General features: G+C 40.8%; 1 protein-coding gene across 1 annotated transcript in view; it reads right to left on the bottom strand.

The window, feature by feature from the left end:
- Nucleotides 1–16000, bottom strand: part of SEZ6L2 (seizure related 6 homolog like 2) — a 165414-nt gene that overhangs the window by 31828 nt on the left and 117586 nt on the right. The window contains exons 15-16 of the mRNA XM_053694166.1: nt 11970–12166; nt 11655–11849 (exon numbers count right to left, since the gene is read on the bottom strand). Coding sequence (XP_053550141.1) covers nt 11655–11849; nt 11970–12166 — 392 coding nt within the window. The remainder of the gene's footprint in view (nt 1–11654; nt 11850–11969; nt 12167–16000) is intronic.

Below are 16000 nucleotides of genomic sequence, written 5' to 3'. Positions count from 1 at the left end.
AGTGCCTTCTCCTACTTGATATATATATATCTGTCTGTCTGTCTGTCTATCTATCTGTCTGTCTAGCTGTCTATTATCTATCTAACTGTCTATCTATCTGTATAGCTGTCTATTATCTATCAATCTATTGATTCTACCTTTATATCTATCATCTATCTATTATCTATCTATATGTCTATATGTCTGTCTATTATCTATCTATATGTCTATATGTCTGTCTATTATCTATCTGTCTGTCTGACAAAACTAAACATTCATGATGCAGATACAATATGCAATTTAAAACAACTGTACATTTTACTATTATCAGACCTGCTTTAATCTCTCTCTATCCTTGTTGAAGAGTAGGCTCAGGAACAACAATGCAGCTAGCTGAACACATCAGTTGAGACAATAGGTGCAGCCACCAATCAGCTGCTAGCTCTCAGAAGTGCATTGCTGCTCCTGAGACTACCTAACTATCGGCTAGATTTAGAGTTTGGCGTTAGCCGTCAAAAGCAGCGTTAAGGGGTCCTAATGCTGCTTTTTACCACCCGCTGGTATTTAGAGTCAGCCAGGAAAGGGTCTACCGCTCACTTTCTTTCCGCGACTCCAGGCTACCACAGATCCCCTTATATCAATTGCGTATCCTATCTTTTCAATGGGATTTGCATAACGCTGGTATTTGGAGTCTTGGAAGAAGTGAGCGGTAGTCCCTCTACCGACAAGACTCCTACCGCCAAAAAAAGTCAGTAGTTAAGAGCTTTATGGGCTAACGCCGGAACATAAAGCTCTTAACTACTGTGCTCTAAAGTACACTAACACCCATAAACTACCTATGTACCCCTAAACCGAGGCCCCCCCCACAACGCAAACCCTCTAATAAAAAAATGTAACCCCTAATCACCGCCGCCACCTACATTATAGCTATGAACCCCTAATCTGCTGCCCCTAACATTGCCGACACCTATATTATATTTATTAACCCCTAATCTGCCCCCCCCCCCCAACGTCACCGCTACCTAACTACAATTATTAACCCCTAATCTGCCGACCGGACCTCGCCGCCACTATAATAAATGTATTAACCCCTAAACCGCCGTACTCCCGCCTCGCAAACACTATAATAAATTGTATTAACCCCTAATCTGCCCTCCCTAGCATCGCCGCCACCTACCTGCAATTATTAACCCCTAATCTCCCGCCCGCAACGTCGCCACTACTATAATAAAGTTATTAACCCCTAAACCTAAGTCTAACCTTAACACCCCCCTAACATAAATATAATTTAAATAAAACGAAATAATATTCCTATAATTAAAAAAAATTATTCCTATTTAAAACTAAATACTTAACTATAAAATAAACCCTAAGATAGCTACAATATAACTAATAGTTACATTGTAGCTATTTTAGGATTTATATTTATTTTACAGGCAACTTTGCATTTATTTTAACTAGGTACAATAGCTATTAAATAGTTAATAACTATTTAATAGCTACCTAGTTAAAATAATTACAAAATTACCTGTAAAATAAATCCTAACCTAAGTTACAATTAAACCTAACACTACACTATCATTAAATTAATTAAATAAATTAACTACAATTACATTTAATTAAATAAACTAATCTATAATACAAAAACAAACAAACACTTGGGCCTAGATTTGGAGTTTGGCGGTAGCCGTGAAAACCAGCGTTAGAGGCTCCTAACGCTGGTTTTGGCCGCCCGCTGGTATTTGGAGTCAGTGATTAAAGGGTCTAACGCTCACTTTTCAGCCGCGACTTTTCCATACCGCAGATCCCCCTACGCCAATTGCGTATCCTATCTTTTCAATGGGATCTTCCTAACGCCGGTATTTAGAGTCGTTTCTGAAGTGAGCGTTAGAGCTCTAACGACAAAACTCCAGCCGCCTGAAAATAGCAGGAGTTAAGAGCTTTCTGGGCTAACGCCGGTTCATAAAGCTCTTAACTACTGTACCCTAAAGTACACTAACACCCATAAACTACCTATGTACCCCTAAACTGAGGTCCCCCCACATCGCCGCAACTCGATAAAAAATTTTTAACCCCTAATCTGCCGACCGCCACCTACGTTATCCTTATGTACCCCTAATCTGCTGCCCCTAACCCCGCCGACCCCTGTATTACATTTATTAACCCCTAACCTGCCCCCCACAACGTCGCCGCCAGCTACTTAAAATAATTAACCCCTAATCTTCCGACCGCAAAGCGCCGCCACCTACGTTATCCCTATGTACCCCTAATCTGCTGCCCTAACATCGCCGACCCCTATATTATATTTATTAACCCCTAATCTGCCCCCCTCAACGTCGCCGACACCTGCCTACACTTATTAACCCCTAATCTGCCGAGCGGACCGCACCGCTACTATAATAAAGTTATTAACCCCTAACCCGCCTCACTAACCCTATCATAAATAGTATTAACCCCTAATCTGCCCTCCCTAACATCGCCGACACCTAACTTCAATTATTAACCCCTAATCTGCCGAGCGGACCTCACCGCTATTCTAATAAATGTATTAACCCCTAAAGCTAAGTCTAACCCTAACACTAACACCCCCCTAACTTAAATATAATTTACATCTAACGAAATAAATTAACTCTTATTAAATAACTTATTCCTATTTAAAGCTAAATACTTACCTGTAAAATAAATCCTAATATAGCTACAATATAAATTATAATTATATTATAGCTATTTTAGGATTAATATTTATTTTACAGGCAACTTTGTAATTATTTTAACCATGTACAATAGCTATTAAATAGTTAAGAACTATTTAATAGTTACCTAGTTAAAATAATAACAAATTTACCTGTAAAATAAATCCTAACCTAAGATATAATTAAACCTAACACTACCCTATCAATAAATTAATTAAATAAACTACCTACAATTACCTACAATTAACCTAACACTACACTATCAATAAATTAATTAAACACAATTCCTACAAATAAATACAATTAAATAAACTAGCTAAAGTACAAAAAATAAAAAAGAACTAAGTTACAAAAAATAAAAAAATATTTACAAACATAAGAAAAATATTACAACAATTTTAAACTAATTACACCTACTCTAAGCCCCCTAATAAAATAACAAAGCCCCCCAAAATAAAAAATTCCCTACCCTATTCTAAATTAAAAAAGTTAAAAGCTCTTTTACCTTACCAGCCCTGAACAGGGCCCTTTGCGGGGCATGCCCCAAGAATTTCAGCTCTTTTGCCTGTAAAAGAATAAATACAATACCCCCCCCCAACATTACAACCCACCACCCACATACCCCTAATCTAACCCAAACCCCCCTTAAATAAACCTAACACTAAGCCCCTGAAGATCTTCCTACCTTGTCTTCACCATCCAGGTTCACCGATCCGTCCTGAAGAGCTCCTCCGATGTCCTGATCCAAGCCCAAGCGGGGGGCTGAAGAGGTCCATGATCCGGTCAAAGTCTTCATCCAAGCGGGGCAGAAGAGGATCTTCCATCCGATTGAAGTCATCATCCAGGCGGCATCTTCTATGGTCTTCCATCCGGAGCGAAGCGGCAGGATCCTGAAGACCTCCAGCGCGGAACATCCATCCGGCCCGACGACTGAACGACAAATGACTGTTCCTTTAAGGGACGTCATCCAAGATGGCGTCCCTCGAATTCCGATTGGCTGATAGGATTCTGATCGGAACAGCCAATAGAATGCGAGCTCAATCTGATTGGCTGATTGGATCAGCCAATCGGATTGAACTTGATTCTGATTGGCTGATTCCATCAGCCAATCAGAAAATTCCTACCTTAATTCCGATTGGATGATGTCCCTTAAAGGAACAGTCATTCGTCGTTCAGTCGTCGGGCCGGATGGATGTTCCGTGCTGGAGGTCTTCAGGATCCTGCCGCTTCGCTCCGGATGGAAGACCATAGAAGATGCCGCCTGGATGATGACTTCAATCGGATGGAAGATCCTCTTCTGCCCCGCTTGGATGAAGACTTTGACCGGATCATGGACCTCTTCAGCCCCCCGCTTGGGCTTGGATCAGGACATCGGAGGAGCTCTTCAGGACGGATCGGTGAACCTGGATGGTGAAGACAAGGTAGGAAGATCTTCAGGGGCTTAGTGTTAGGTTTATTTAAGGGGGGTTTGGGTTAGATTAGGGGTATGTGGGTGGTGGGTTGTAATGTTGGGGGGGGTATTGTATGTTTTTTTTTACAGGCAAAAGAGCTGTATTTCTTGGGGCATGCCCCGCAAAGGGCCCTGTTCAGGGCTGGTAAGGTAAAAGAGCTTTTAACTTTTTTAATTTAGAATAGGGTAGGGAATTTTTTATTTTGGGGGGCTTTGTTATTTTATTAGGGGGCTTAGAGTAGGTGTAATTAGTTTAAAATTGTTGTAATATTTTTCTTATGTTTGTAAATATTTTTTTATTTTTTGTAACAGTTCTTTTTTATTTTTTGTACTTTAGCTAGTTTATTTAATTGTATTTATTTGTAGGAATTGTATTTAATTAATTTATTGATAGTGTAGTGTTAGGTTAATTGTAGGTAATTGTAGGTAGTTTATTTAATTAATTTATTGATAGGGTAGTGTTAGGTTTAATTATATCTTAGGTTAGGATTTATTTTACAGGTAAATTTGTTATTATTTTAACTAGGTAACTATTAAATAGTTCTTAACTATTTAATAGCTATTGTACCTGGTTAAAATAATTACAAAGTTGCCTGTAAAATAAATATTAATCCTAAAATAGCTATAATATAATTATAATTTATATTGTAGCTATATTAGGATTTATTTTACAGGTAAGTATTTAGCTTTAAATAGGAATAAGTTATTTAATAAGAGTTAATTTATTTCGTTAGATGTAAATTATATTTAAGTTAGGGGGGTGTTAGTGTTAGGGTTAGACTTAGCTTTAGGGGTTAATACATTTATTAGAATAGCGGTGAGGTCCGCTCGGCAGATTAGGGGTTAATAATTGAAGGTAGGTGTCGGCGATGTTAGGGAGGGCAGATTAGGGGTTAATTCTATTTATGATAGGGTTAGTGAGGCGGATTAGGGGTTAATAACTTTATTATAGTAGCGCTCAGGTCCGCTCGGCAGATTAGGGGTTAATAAGTGTAGGCAGGTGTCGGCGACGTTGAGGGGGGCAGATTAGGGGTTAATAAATATAATCTAGGGGTCGGCGATGTTAGGGCAGCAGATTAGGGGTACATAGGGATAACGTAGGTTGCGGCGGTTTACGGAGCGGCAGATTAGGGGTTAAAAAAAATATGCAGGGGTCAGCGATAGCGGGGGCGGCAGAATAGGGGTTAATAAGTGTAAGGTTAGGGGTGTTTAAACTCGGGGTACATGTTAGAGTGTTAGGTGCAGACGTAGGAAGTGTTTCCCCATAGGAAACAATGGGGCTGCGTTAGGAGCTGAACGCTGCTTTTTTGCAGGTGTTAGGTTTTTTTTCAGCTCAAACAGCCCCATTGTTTCCTATGGGAGAATCGTGCACGAGCACGTTTTTGAGGCTGGCCGCGTCCGTAAGCAACTCTGGTATCGAGAGTTGCATTTGCGGTAAAAATGCTCTACGCTCCTTTTTTGGAGCCTAACGCAGCATTTGTTTGAACTCTCGATACCAGAGTTAAATTTATGGTGCGGCCAGAAAAAAACCCGCGGAGCGTTAACAGCCCTTCTACCGCCAAACTCCAAATCTAGGCCTAAATTACAGAAAATAGGGGGGCGGAGCTAACCGCTGATCTAAACAGACGTGTTGGTGAAGAGCTCTGCTCTAAAAAAACGAAATAAAAGCGTTTAAAAGTATTTAAAATATTGAAATATCAGCCCAAGCCCTAATTTAAGGCTAAGCTAAACTCTCTTTTATATTGCGGAGCTGCTGGAGCCACTTATCCAAAACAAGAACACTTACTATTACACCTACGATCATTTGCAGCAGTGACTACCTAAGAGCGGCATCTGAAGACACCGACAAGAGAGCCAGTTCTCCGGAGGGTCGGGGCTCCGCTCCGGAGAATCTATCTACTGCCTGCCTGCTACTTGCAAGAGAGGCCCTGATTTGACTGCGGGAGGTGAGGCAGATACTGAGACCTCTCTTTGTCTCTGACTACAGCGGTTCCCTGTCTCCGGAGGGTCGGGGCTCCACTCCGGAGACTCAGAAGCTACTTCCCTCTGCTATCATCAGCTGCCAGCTTACCTTCTGCCACACTGCTCCGGAGGGTCGGGGATCCGCTCCGGAGCGTATACCCAGCGGCCCGGACATCTGGCGAGAGGAGGAAGTAGGACAGGATACCCTACCTTGTTGCAATCGAGGGACCCTGAAGATCAGTGCTCCTGTGGGGCATCAGCTAGGGGACAACCACCTGCCTTGTTTGTCGGGAGGGAGAGTAGGCTGAGACGGTCGGAATCCAAGGCAAAAGTAGCTGGGCCTATCTGTTGCGCAGTTTATCTGAACCCGCGCCATCTTGGGCCTCAGCTTCCCTATACAGCTCCGTCTCAGTCTGGGCAGCGTGTAATCGGAGGAGCACTGCTATTGTTACCGGATAGTCAACGATCGCTAGGTACTCACCTCTAAGGGTGCCTAATAGAGCGATTGGAGAAAAAGCCATTGGAAACTACCGGTGACATCCTCTGTCCCCAAGAATTTGATGAATAGGCCGCACCCACGTGGAAATATAGGTACTGACCCCACAAAGTTTTGAGCTCATACTTAGCCACCTCGTTAAACACCCTGGAGTGCACCCTCTCTATTTGCTAGGCTCTCCATCTCACCCCCCTCCTCACTGAGATCCCCACTAGGCCTGCAACTGTTTTCCCTGGTAACTTTTAAATGTCTTTACCGGATGCCTGCAACTAAAAATAAGATTTAAACATTGAGGGAGTACACTACCTGGAGGTATACCTTTGTTGAGCCCTAATTATTGGCCTTTGTTTTTCTGCCTTAGAGTGGGACAAGGACATAACCCATTATTACCAGGAGGCCCTGCTAAGACAACGGTTTATGATATGGGCCTTGGTGCCTTTTGCCTATAGCATGTATACCCACATGGACTGCTCCTATATATAAGTTTACAGTGTTGGGAGCTACTGATACTATATTGAGAATCCTGACTGGGACATAATATTTTCATCTACACATCATCCCCTCGCAACTGTGAGATCTCGCCCAGACTTCTCACCAGAGACTTAAATACATTAGGCTGCTGCGTCAGCATTATTGTCCTTGGGTCTGCAACCTGAGGTGTAGTGTCATTTAATATCTTGCACTAACAATATACACTCTCTCCTACAGGTTTCTAAGGTTTCAGCTTGCTGTATTTTGGGTACTTCTCCTCTTACTATCAGTATAAGTTACTATTTATGCAAATACTGCTTTATATATATATTTAAGCTACTGTATTCATGTGTTGTGCAATATCCTTTATCATATGGTATGAGTTATAGACCTATATCACTGTGCTGAAGGTACAGCTATATTAGGCTGAGATATTTCTATACACATAATCTAACCTCTTTTTCTAGATTGCAGGGGTGTTCTCTCCCTCCTTTCCCACCAGGGTGTTACTGGCGGGTCATACTCCTGCTCCTTGTCCCCAATATCGTCCTATAAGGACAACATCCCCAGGAGAGGACAACATAAGGCATAACTATAGAGATTTACCTAGGTAGCTATTGGATTGGTATTTACCGTATATCTAGCCCCACTAGTTGAACCCCTAATGTAAATTAAAACAAATATAGAACCCACTAATCTTTAAAAAAAAAAATATGACAGAAAATAAAAAAATATTACAAGAAGTTTAAACTAATTACACCTAATCTAAACCCCCTAATAAAATAATAAAGCCCCCCAAAATAAAAAAATGCCCTACCCTATTCTAAATTACAAAATAATCAGCTCTTTTACCAGCCCTTAAAAGGGCTTTTTGCGGGGCATTGCCCCAAAGTAATTAGCTCTTTTACCTGTAAAAAAAAATACAACCCCCCCACAACATTAAAACCCACCACCCACATACCCCTACTCTAACCCACCCAATTCCCCCTTAAAAAAACCTAACACTAACCCCCTGAAGATCTCCCTACCTTGAGCCGTCTTCACCCAGCCGAGCCGAATTCTTCATCCAATCCGGGCGATGTGGTCCTCCATCCGGGCGAAGTCTTGATCCAAGCTGCAAAGAAGAGGTCCTCCATCCGGGCGATGTCTTCCTCCAAGCGGCATCTTCTTTCTTCCGGCTCCATCTTCAGACCGCCAACGGGGAACATCCACCTTCCCCGACGGACTAACGACGAATGACGGTTCCTTTAAGGGACGTCATCCAAGATGGCGTCCCTCGAATTACGATTGGCAGATAGGATTCTATCAGCCAATCGGAATTAATGTAGGAAAAATCTGATTGGCTGATTCAATCAGCCAATCAGATTGCAGTTCAATCTGATTGGCTGATCCAATCAGCCAATCGGATTGAGCTCGCATTCTATTGGCTGTTTCAATCAGCCAATAGAATGCAAGCTCAATCCGATTGGCTGATTGAATCAGCCAATCAGATTTTTCCTGAAAGTAGAAAGCAGAAACAGGCGCAGCCCAATTAATTGGGCTGCGCCTGTTTCTGCTTTCTACTTTCAGCTTGTCCCTTTCTGGATGTGATTGGCGAATACACATCCCTTCACTGCAGGCAGCGTCCACCATCACAGAGACACAGGAAGGAGAATCTCACTCCATCTACAATACGCTACCTCGGTGGTTTCATTTCCGGCTCAAGAGAGCAACCGGCTTCCTCACACATCGGACAGTCTCCAGGAACGTAAGCGCCCTGCAGCTATCTAGTTTAATCAGATTTTTCCTACCTTAATTCCGATTGGCTGATAGAATCCTATCAGCCAATCGGAATTCGAGGGACGCCATCTTGGATGATGTCCCTTAAAGGAACCGTCATTCGTCGTTAGATTAGGTGTAATTAATTTAAACTTCTTGTAAAAAAAAAATATTTTCTGTAATTTAGTGTTTGTTTTTTTTGTATTATAAATTAGTTTATTTAATTAAATGTAATTGTAGGTAATTGTAGTTCATTTATTTAATTAATTTAAATATAGTGTTGTTTAGGGTTAGGGTTAGACTTAGGTTTAGGGGTTAATACATTTATTATAGTAGCGGCGACGTTGCGGGCGGGAGATTAGGGGTTAATAATTGCAGGTAGGTGGCGGCGATGTTAGGGAGGGCAGATTAGGGGTTAATACAATTTATTATAGTGTTTGCGAGGCGGGAGTGCGGCGGTTTAGGGGTTAATACATTTATTATAGTGGCGGCGAGGTCCAGTCGGCAGATTAGGGGTTAATAATTGTAGTTAGGTAGCGGCGACGTTGGGGGGCAGATTAGGGGTTAATAAATATAATATAGGTGTCGGCGGTGTTAGGGGCAGCAGATTAGGGGTTCATAGCTATAATGTAGGTTGCGGCGGTGTCCGGAGCGGCAGATTAGGGGTTAATAGTATAATGCAAGTGTCAGCGATAGCAGGGGCGGCAGATTAGGGGTTAATAAGTGTAAGGTTAGGGGTGTTTAGACTCGGGGTTCATGTTAGGGTGTTAGGTGCGGACTTACAGAGTAGGAGCTGAACGCTGAACGCTGCTTTTTTGCAGGTGTTAGGTTTTTTTGCAGCCAGCTCAGCCCCATTGTTTCCTATGGGGATATCGTGCACGAGCACGTTTTTCCAGCTTACCACTACCGTAGGCAACGCTGGTATTGAGGGTTGAAGTGGAGCTAAATTATGCTCAACGCTCCCTTTTCTGAGCCTAACGCAGCCACTCAGACAACTCTAAATACCAGCGTTGTCTTAAGGGTGCGCTGGAAAAAAAAGCAGCGTCAGCTACGCAGGTCTTTACTGACAAAACTCTAAATCTAGGCGTATGCTTTTCAGCAAAGGAAAGTAAATTTGATAACAAAAGTAAATTGGAAAGTTCTAATATTGCATGTTCTATCTGAATCATGAACGTTTCATTTTTACTTTTATGTCCCTTTAAAAATTAATGAGCTCCTGCGCTGATCAAGTAATTATTGTGTAACATGTTACAGCCTTCCTGGGGTGGTGAAAATCCCAATATTCTGAATTAAATAACACAAAACAAAGGAAAAAAAATAATGAAAACACATTACAAAGCTATTTCTATTGAATAGCCTAAGTAAACACAGCCAGCAGAAGAGATTACACTCTCAGTGGGGTGCAGGATAGTTAAGTAATAAAATGATAATTTTCCATTGTTCTCTCTAAGTATTGAGCTTTAGTTTTCTAGACAAATATAAGATAAGGAAGCAAGTCTGTGTACACAAAGTGATAACATAATGAGATCTGATATTACCTGAATCTCAACCCATTGTAATAGGCTGTCCATTTAAAGGGGGTGGTAACCTCTGGGGCCCTTCATTACACCTGGACATATGGGACGAGATTACATATGCAGCGCAGGCTTTAGCGCAACTGCTGAAACCCGCGCCGCCCGTAATTTCACCTTGCACATCGGGGTATTACATAAACTCTGCCGGCAGTTCATAAAGTGCCGTAAGTCGGATAAACTAGCGATGTCCAGAAATGTGCGTAAATACAAATTTCCTGGAGTCCCCAGTGACTTACGGCACTTTATAAACTGATATGCATGATTAAGGCCAGAGGGGCCGAAACGTCACATTTGGCATTTGATAATTTGATATGTAAATAAAGGTATAATTTTCATCTTTAGTGCTGTGGACTTTTTGGATACTTTAGAAACTGCCGGCGCCTAAGAAAATAAAAAAATATGTCAACTCTCCTGTAAAAGTCTAAAAAAAAATAAAAACCCCTATATGCGCAATCTCCACACATTGCAACTAATAATAAAAGTATTAACGACTAAACCGACACCCCCACAACGCAATATTCCTAATTAAACTATTAACCCCTAATCCGCCATTCACCCACATCGTAATCTACCTAATAAAAGTATTAACCCCTAAATCCTCCAACTTCAACATCGCAAACTACCTAATAAATGTATTTACCCCTAAACCGCCAAACCCCCACATCGCAATAAACTTAATTAATCAGCGTAATTAATGTGTGGCGAGGTCAAAATGGAGTAAAATTTCTCCATTTTCGCCGCATAAGTCCTTGCGCTGCATATGTGATACCGATTTGCGACGCGGTTCTATGTTAGCTTATGGGAGTAGAATTTGCGGGCGACATTTATATGTGGCGCCGTATATGTGATAGCAAAACCGGACTAAACACTGCTGTGCTGTGATAGCAAAACCGTCGTATAGACAGCACATTAAATAAACAGCTTGTGATCAGTTGTAGCCTCTTTGTTAGCTTATGGGAGTAGAATTTGCGGGCGACATTTATATGTGGCGCCGTATATGTGATAGCAAAACCGGACTAAACACTGCTGTGCTGTGATAGCAAAACCGTCGTATAGACAGCACATTAAATAAACAGCTTGTGATCAGTTGTAGCCTCTTTGTATTATGTTTTGTCTTCTTTAAACAAGTAATATTGTTCTATTTTTGCTAACAAGCTCACCAGATTTGCTTCTAGTTTTCTATCATTATAGTAACCGGAGTGTCACAGGATCTTAGAATATTTAGGGTGTATGTGTTGTAAAAAAGGAAAAACCTGTTTAGTGGGACTCACTTTTTTCACAGGTAGGTGGGGCGTTGCTCCACGACAGATCCCATTGGCAGGTGAGTATGTCTGAGCCACTGATGTCATATCCTGGTTCACACTGATAGGTTACCACAGTTCCACGAATCAGATCCGGGTGTGAGGATGTCTTCCACCCAGATGGTACCTCTGGCAGTGCAGGGCATGTGTCATTTCGTGGTACCTCTGAGAGGGCAAAGACAAAAGAGTGGCAAGGTTACATGGTGAACAATCTATGGTTGACTGGCTATAAATAAAGGCTGGTATGTGGTAGATAAAGCAGGTCAAGGCCAGGTAAGTAATTACCTTTGAAGTGAATGATGAAGCCCTGACTCAGGCTGAACACAGGGTCGTTTGGATCAGACTGGAACTGCAGAGTGACGTCATTTGCAGAGGAGAAGAGATTAAATCTTTGGTGGACACCCATATACTGACCCAGCACCCGCGCAGTGAGGTCATCACCATCATATACCGTCAATGCATCACTTCTGCGGATGTTCAGGCTGCAAGGCACCGGTAGAGGGAAGAACAGGCTTCAATATTATGGTTCCTATTCTATACAAAATCACAAGCTTATGTTAGGCTTCCATGTTAAAGGGAGAATTAATTAAATGGAAAATTCATGTTTTCCAGTTTACTTATATTATCGAACTTGCTTTGTTTCATTGGTATCCTTTGTTAAAGAGCAGGTTTGGAAGTAGCAATGTGCTACTGGGAGCTAGCTGAACACATCTGGTGAGACAGTGATGAGAGGCATATGTGCAGCCACCAATCAGAAGCGAGCTCCCAGAAGTGCAATGCAATAGGCAATCAATTTAATTGAATGATATTGGGGTCGATAAAATCTATTGCTCGATTTGTTTTTTTCATCAGAAATAGCGCACTTTTTGTTGTGTTCATGTTTGTGTATGTAACAATGTGTATGTGTGTTCATGTGTGTGTATGTATAAATGTGTATATGTGTTCATGTGTGTGTATGTATAAATGTGTATATGTGTTCATGTGTGTGTATGTATAAATGTGTATATGTGTTCATGTTTGTGTATGTATAAATGTGTATGTGTGTTCATGTTTGTGTATGTATAAATGTGTATATGTGTTCATGTAACAATGTGTATATGTGTTCATGTTTGTGTATGTATAAATGTGTATATGTGTTCATGTTTGTGTATGTATAAATGTGTATGTGTGTTCATGTAACAATGTGTATATGTGTTCATGTTTGTGTATGTATAAATGTGTATATGTGTTCATGTGTGTGTATGTATAAATGTGTATTTCTTTCATGTAATTAGCAAGAGTCCATGAGCTAGTGACGTATGGGATATACATTCCTACCAGGAGGGGCAAAGTTTCCCAAACCTCAAAATGCCTATAAATACACCCCTCACCACACCCACAATTCAGTTTTACAAACTTTGCCTCCGATGGAGGTGGTGAAGTAAGTTTGTGCTAGATTCTACGTTGATATGCGCTCCGCAGCAAGTTGGAGCCCGGTTTTCCTCTCAGCGTGCAGTGAATGTCAGAGGGATGTGAGGAGAGTATTGCCTATTTGAATGCAGTGATCTCCTTCTACGGGGTCTATTTCATAGGTTCTCTGTTATCGGTCGTAGAGATTCATCTCTTACCTCCCTTTTCAGATCGACGATATACTCTTATATATACCATTACCTCTACTGATTCTCGTTTCAGTACTGGTTTGGCTATCTGCTATATGTAGATGAGTGTCCTGGGGTAAGTAAGTCTTATTTTCTGTGACACTCCAAGCTATGGTTGGGCACTTTGTTTATAAAGTTCTAAATATATGTATTCAAACATTTATTTGCCTTGACTCAGAATGTTCACTTTCCTTATTTTCAGACAGTCAGTTTCATATTTGGGATAATGCATTTGATTTAATAATTTTTTTCTTACCTTCAAAAAATTTGACTCTTCCCTGTGGGCTGTTAGGCTCGCGGGGGCTGAAAATGCTTCATTTTATTGCGTCATTCTTGGTGCGGACTCTTTTGGCGCAAAAATTCTATTTCCGTTTCCGGCGTCATACGTGTCGCCGGAAGTTGCGTCATTTTTTTGACGTTATTTTGCGCCAAAAATGTCGGCGTTCCGGATGTGGCGTCATTTTTGGCGCCAAAAGCATTTAGGCGCCAAATAATGTGGGCATCTTATTTGGCGCGAAAAAATATGGGCGTCACTTTTGTCTCCACATTATTTTAGTCTCATTTTTTATTGCTTCTGGTTGCTAGAAGCTTGTTCTTTGGCATTTTTTCCCATTCCTGAAACTGTCTTTTAAGGAATTTGATCAATTTTGCTTTATATATGTTGTTTTTTCTCTTACATATTGCAAGATGTCCCACGTTGCATCTGAGTCAGAAGATACTACAGGAAAATCGCTGTCAAGTGCTGAATCTACCAAAGCTAAGTGTATCTGCTGTAAACTTTTGGTAGCTATTCCTCCAGCTGTTGTTTGTATTGATTGTCATGACAAACTTGTTAAAGCAGATAATATTTCCTTTAGTAAAGTACCATTGCCTGTTGCAGTTCCTTCAACATCTAAGGTGCAGAATGTTCCTGATAATATAAGAGATTTTGTTTCAGAATCCATTAAGACGGCTATGTCTGTTATTTCTCCTTCTAGTAAACGTAAAAAATCTTTTAAAACTTCTCTCCCTACAGATGAATTTTTAAATGAAGATCATCATTCTGATTCTGATGATTCCTCTGGTTCAGAGGATTCTGTCTCAGAGGTTGATGCTGATAAATCTTCATATTTATTTAAAATTGAATTTATTCGTTCTTTACTTAAAGAAGTACTAATTGCTTTAGAAATAGAGGATTCTGGTCCTCTTGATGTTAATTCTAAACGTTTGGATAAGGTATTTAAAGCTCCTGTGGTTTTTCCAGAAGTTTTTCCTGTTCCTAATGCTATTTCTGCAGTAATTTCCAAGGAATGGGATAAATTGGGTAATTCATTTACTCCTTCTAAACGTTTTAAGCATTTATATCCTGTGCCGTCTGACAGATTAGAATTTTGGGACAAGATCCCTAAAGTTGATGGGGCTATTTCTACCCTTGCTAAACGTACTACTATTCCTACGTCAGATGGTACTTCGTTTAAAGATCCTCTAGATAGGAAAATTGAATCCTTTCTAAGAAAAGCTTATCTGTGTTCAGGTAATCTTCTTAGACCTGCTATATCTTTGGCTGATGTTGCTGCAGCTTCAACTTTTTGGTTGGAAACTTTAGCGCAACAAGTAACACATCGTGATTCTCATGATATTATTATTCTTCTTCAGCATGCTAATAATTTTATCTGTGATGCTATTTTTGATATTATCAGAGTTGATGTCAGGTTTATGTCTCTAGCTATCTTAGCTAGAAGAGCTTTATGGCTTAAAACTTGGAATGCTGATATGGCTTCTAAATCAACTTTGCTTTCCATTTCTTTCCAGGGTAACAAATTATTTGGTTCTCAGTTGGATTCCATTATTTCAACTGTTACTGGTGGGAAAGGAACTTTTTTACCACAGGATAAAAAATCTAAAGGTAAAAACAGGGCTAATAATCGTTTTCGTTCCTTTCGTTTCAACAAAGAACAAAAGCCTGATCCTTCATCCTCAGGAGCAGTTTCGGTTTGGAAACCTTCTCCAGTCTGGAATAAATCCAAGCCAGCTAGAAAGGCAAAGCCTGCTTCTAAGTCCACATGAAGGTGCGGCCCTCATTCCAGCTCAGCTGGTAGGGGGCAGGTTACGTTTTTTCAAGGAAATTTGGATCAATTCTGTTCACAATCTTTGGATTCAGAGCATTGTTTCAGAAGGGTACAGAATTGGTTTCAAGATGAGACCTCCTGCAAAGAGATTTTTTCTTTCCCGTGTCCCAGTAAATCCAGTAAAAGCTCAAGCATTTCTGAATTGTGTTTCAGATCTAGAGTTGTCTGGAGTAATTATGCCAGTTCCAGTTCCGGAACAGGGGATGGGGTTTTATTCAAATCTCTTCATTGTACCAAAGAAGGAGAATTCCTTCAGACCAGTTCTGGATCTAAAAATATTGAATCGTTATGTAAGGATACCAACGTTCAAGATGGTAACTGTAAGGACTATATTGCCTTTTGTTCAGCAAGGGAATTATATGTCCACAATAGATTTACAGGATGCATATCTGCATATTCCGATTCATCCAGATCATTATCAGTTCCTGAGATTCTCTTTTCTGGACAAGCATTACCAGTTTGTGGCTCTGCCGTTTGGCCTAGCTACAGCTCCAAGAATTTTTACAAAGGTTCTCGGTGCCCTTCTGTCTGTAATCAGAGAACAGGGTATTGTGGTATTTCCTTATTTGGA

Source organism: Bombina bombina, chromosome 11 (genome assembly GCF_027579735.1).
Source record: "Bombina bombina isolate aBomBom1 chromosome 11, aBomBom1.pri, whole genome shotgun sequence".
NCBI classification, from domain to species: domain Eukaryota; kingdom Metazoa; phylum Chordata; class Amphibia; order Anura; family Bombinatoridae; genus Bombina; species Bombina bombina.
This window is presented reverse-complemented; position numbering and strand designations above follow the sequence as displayed.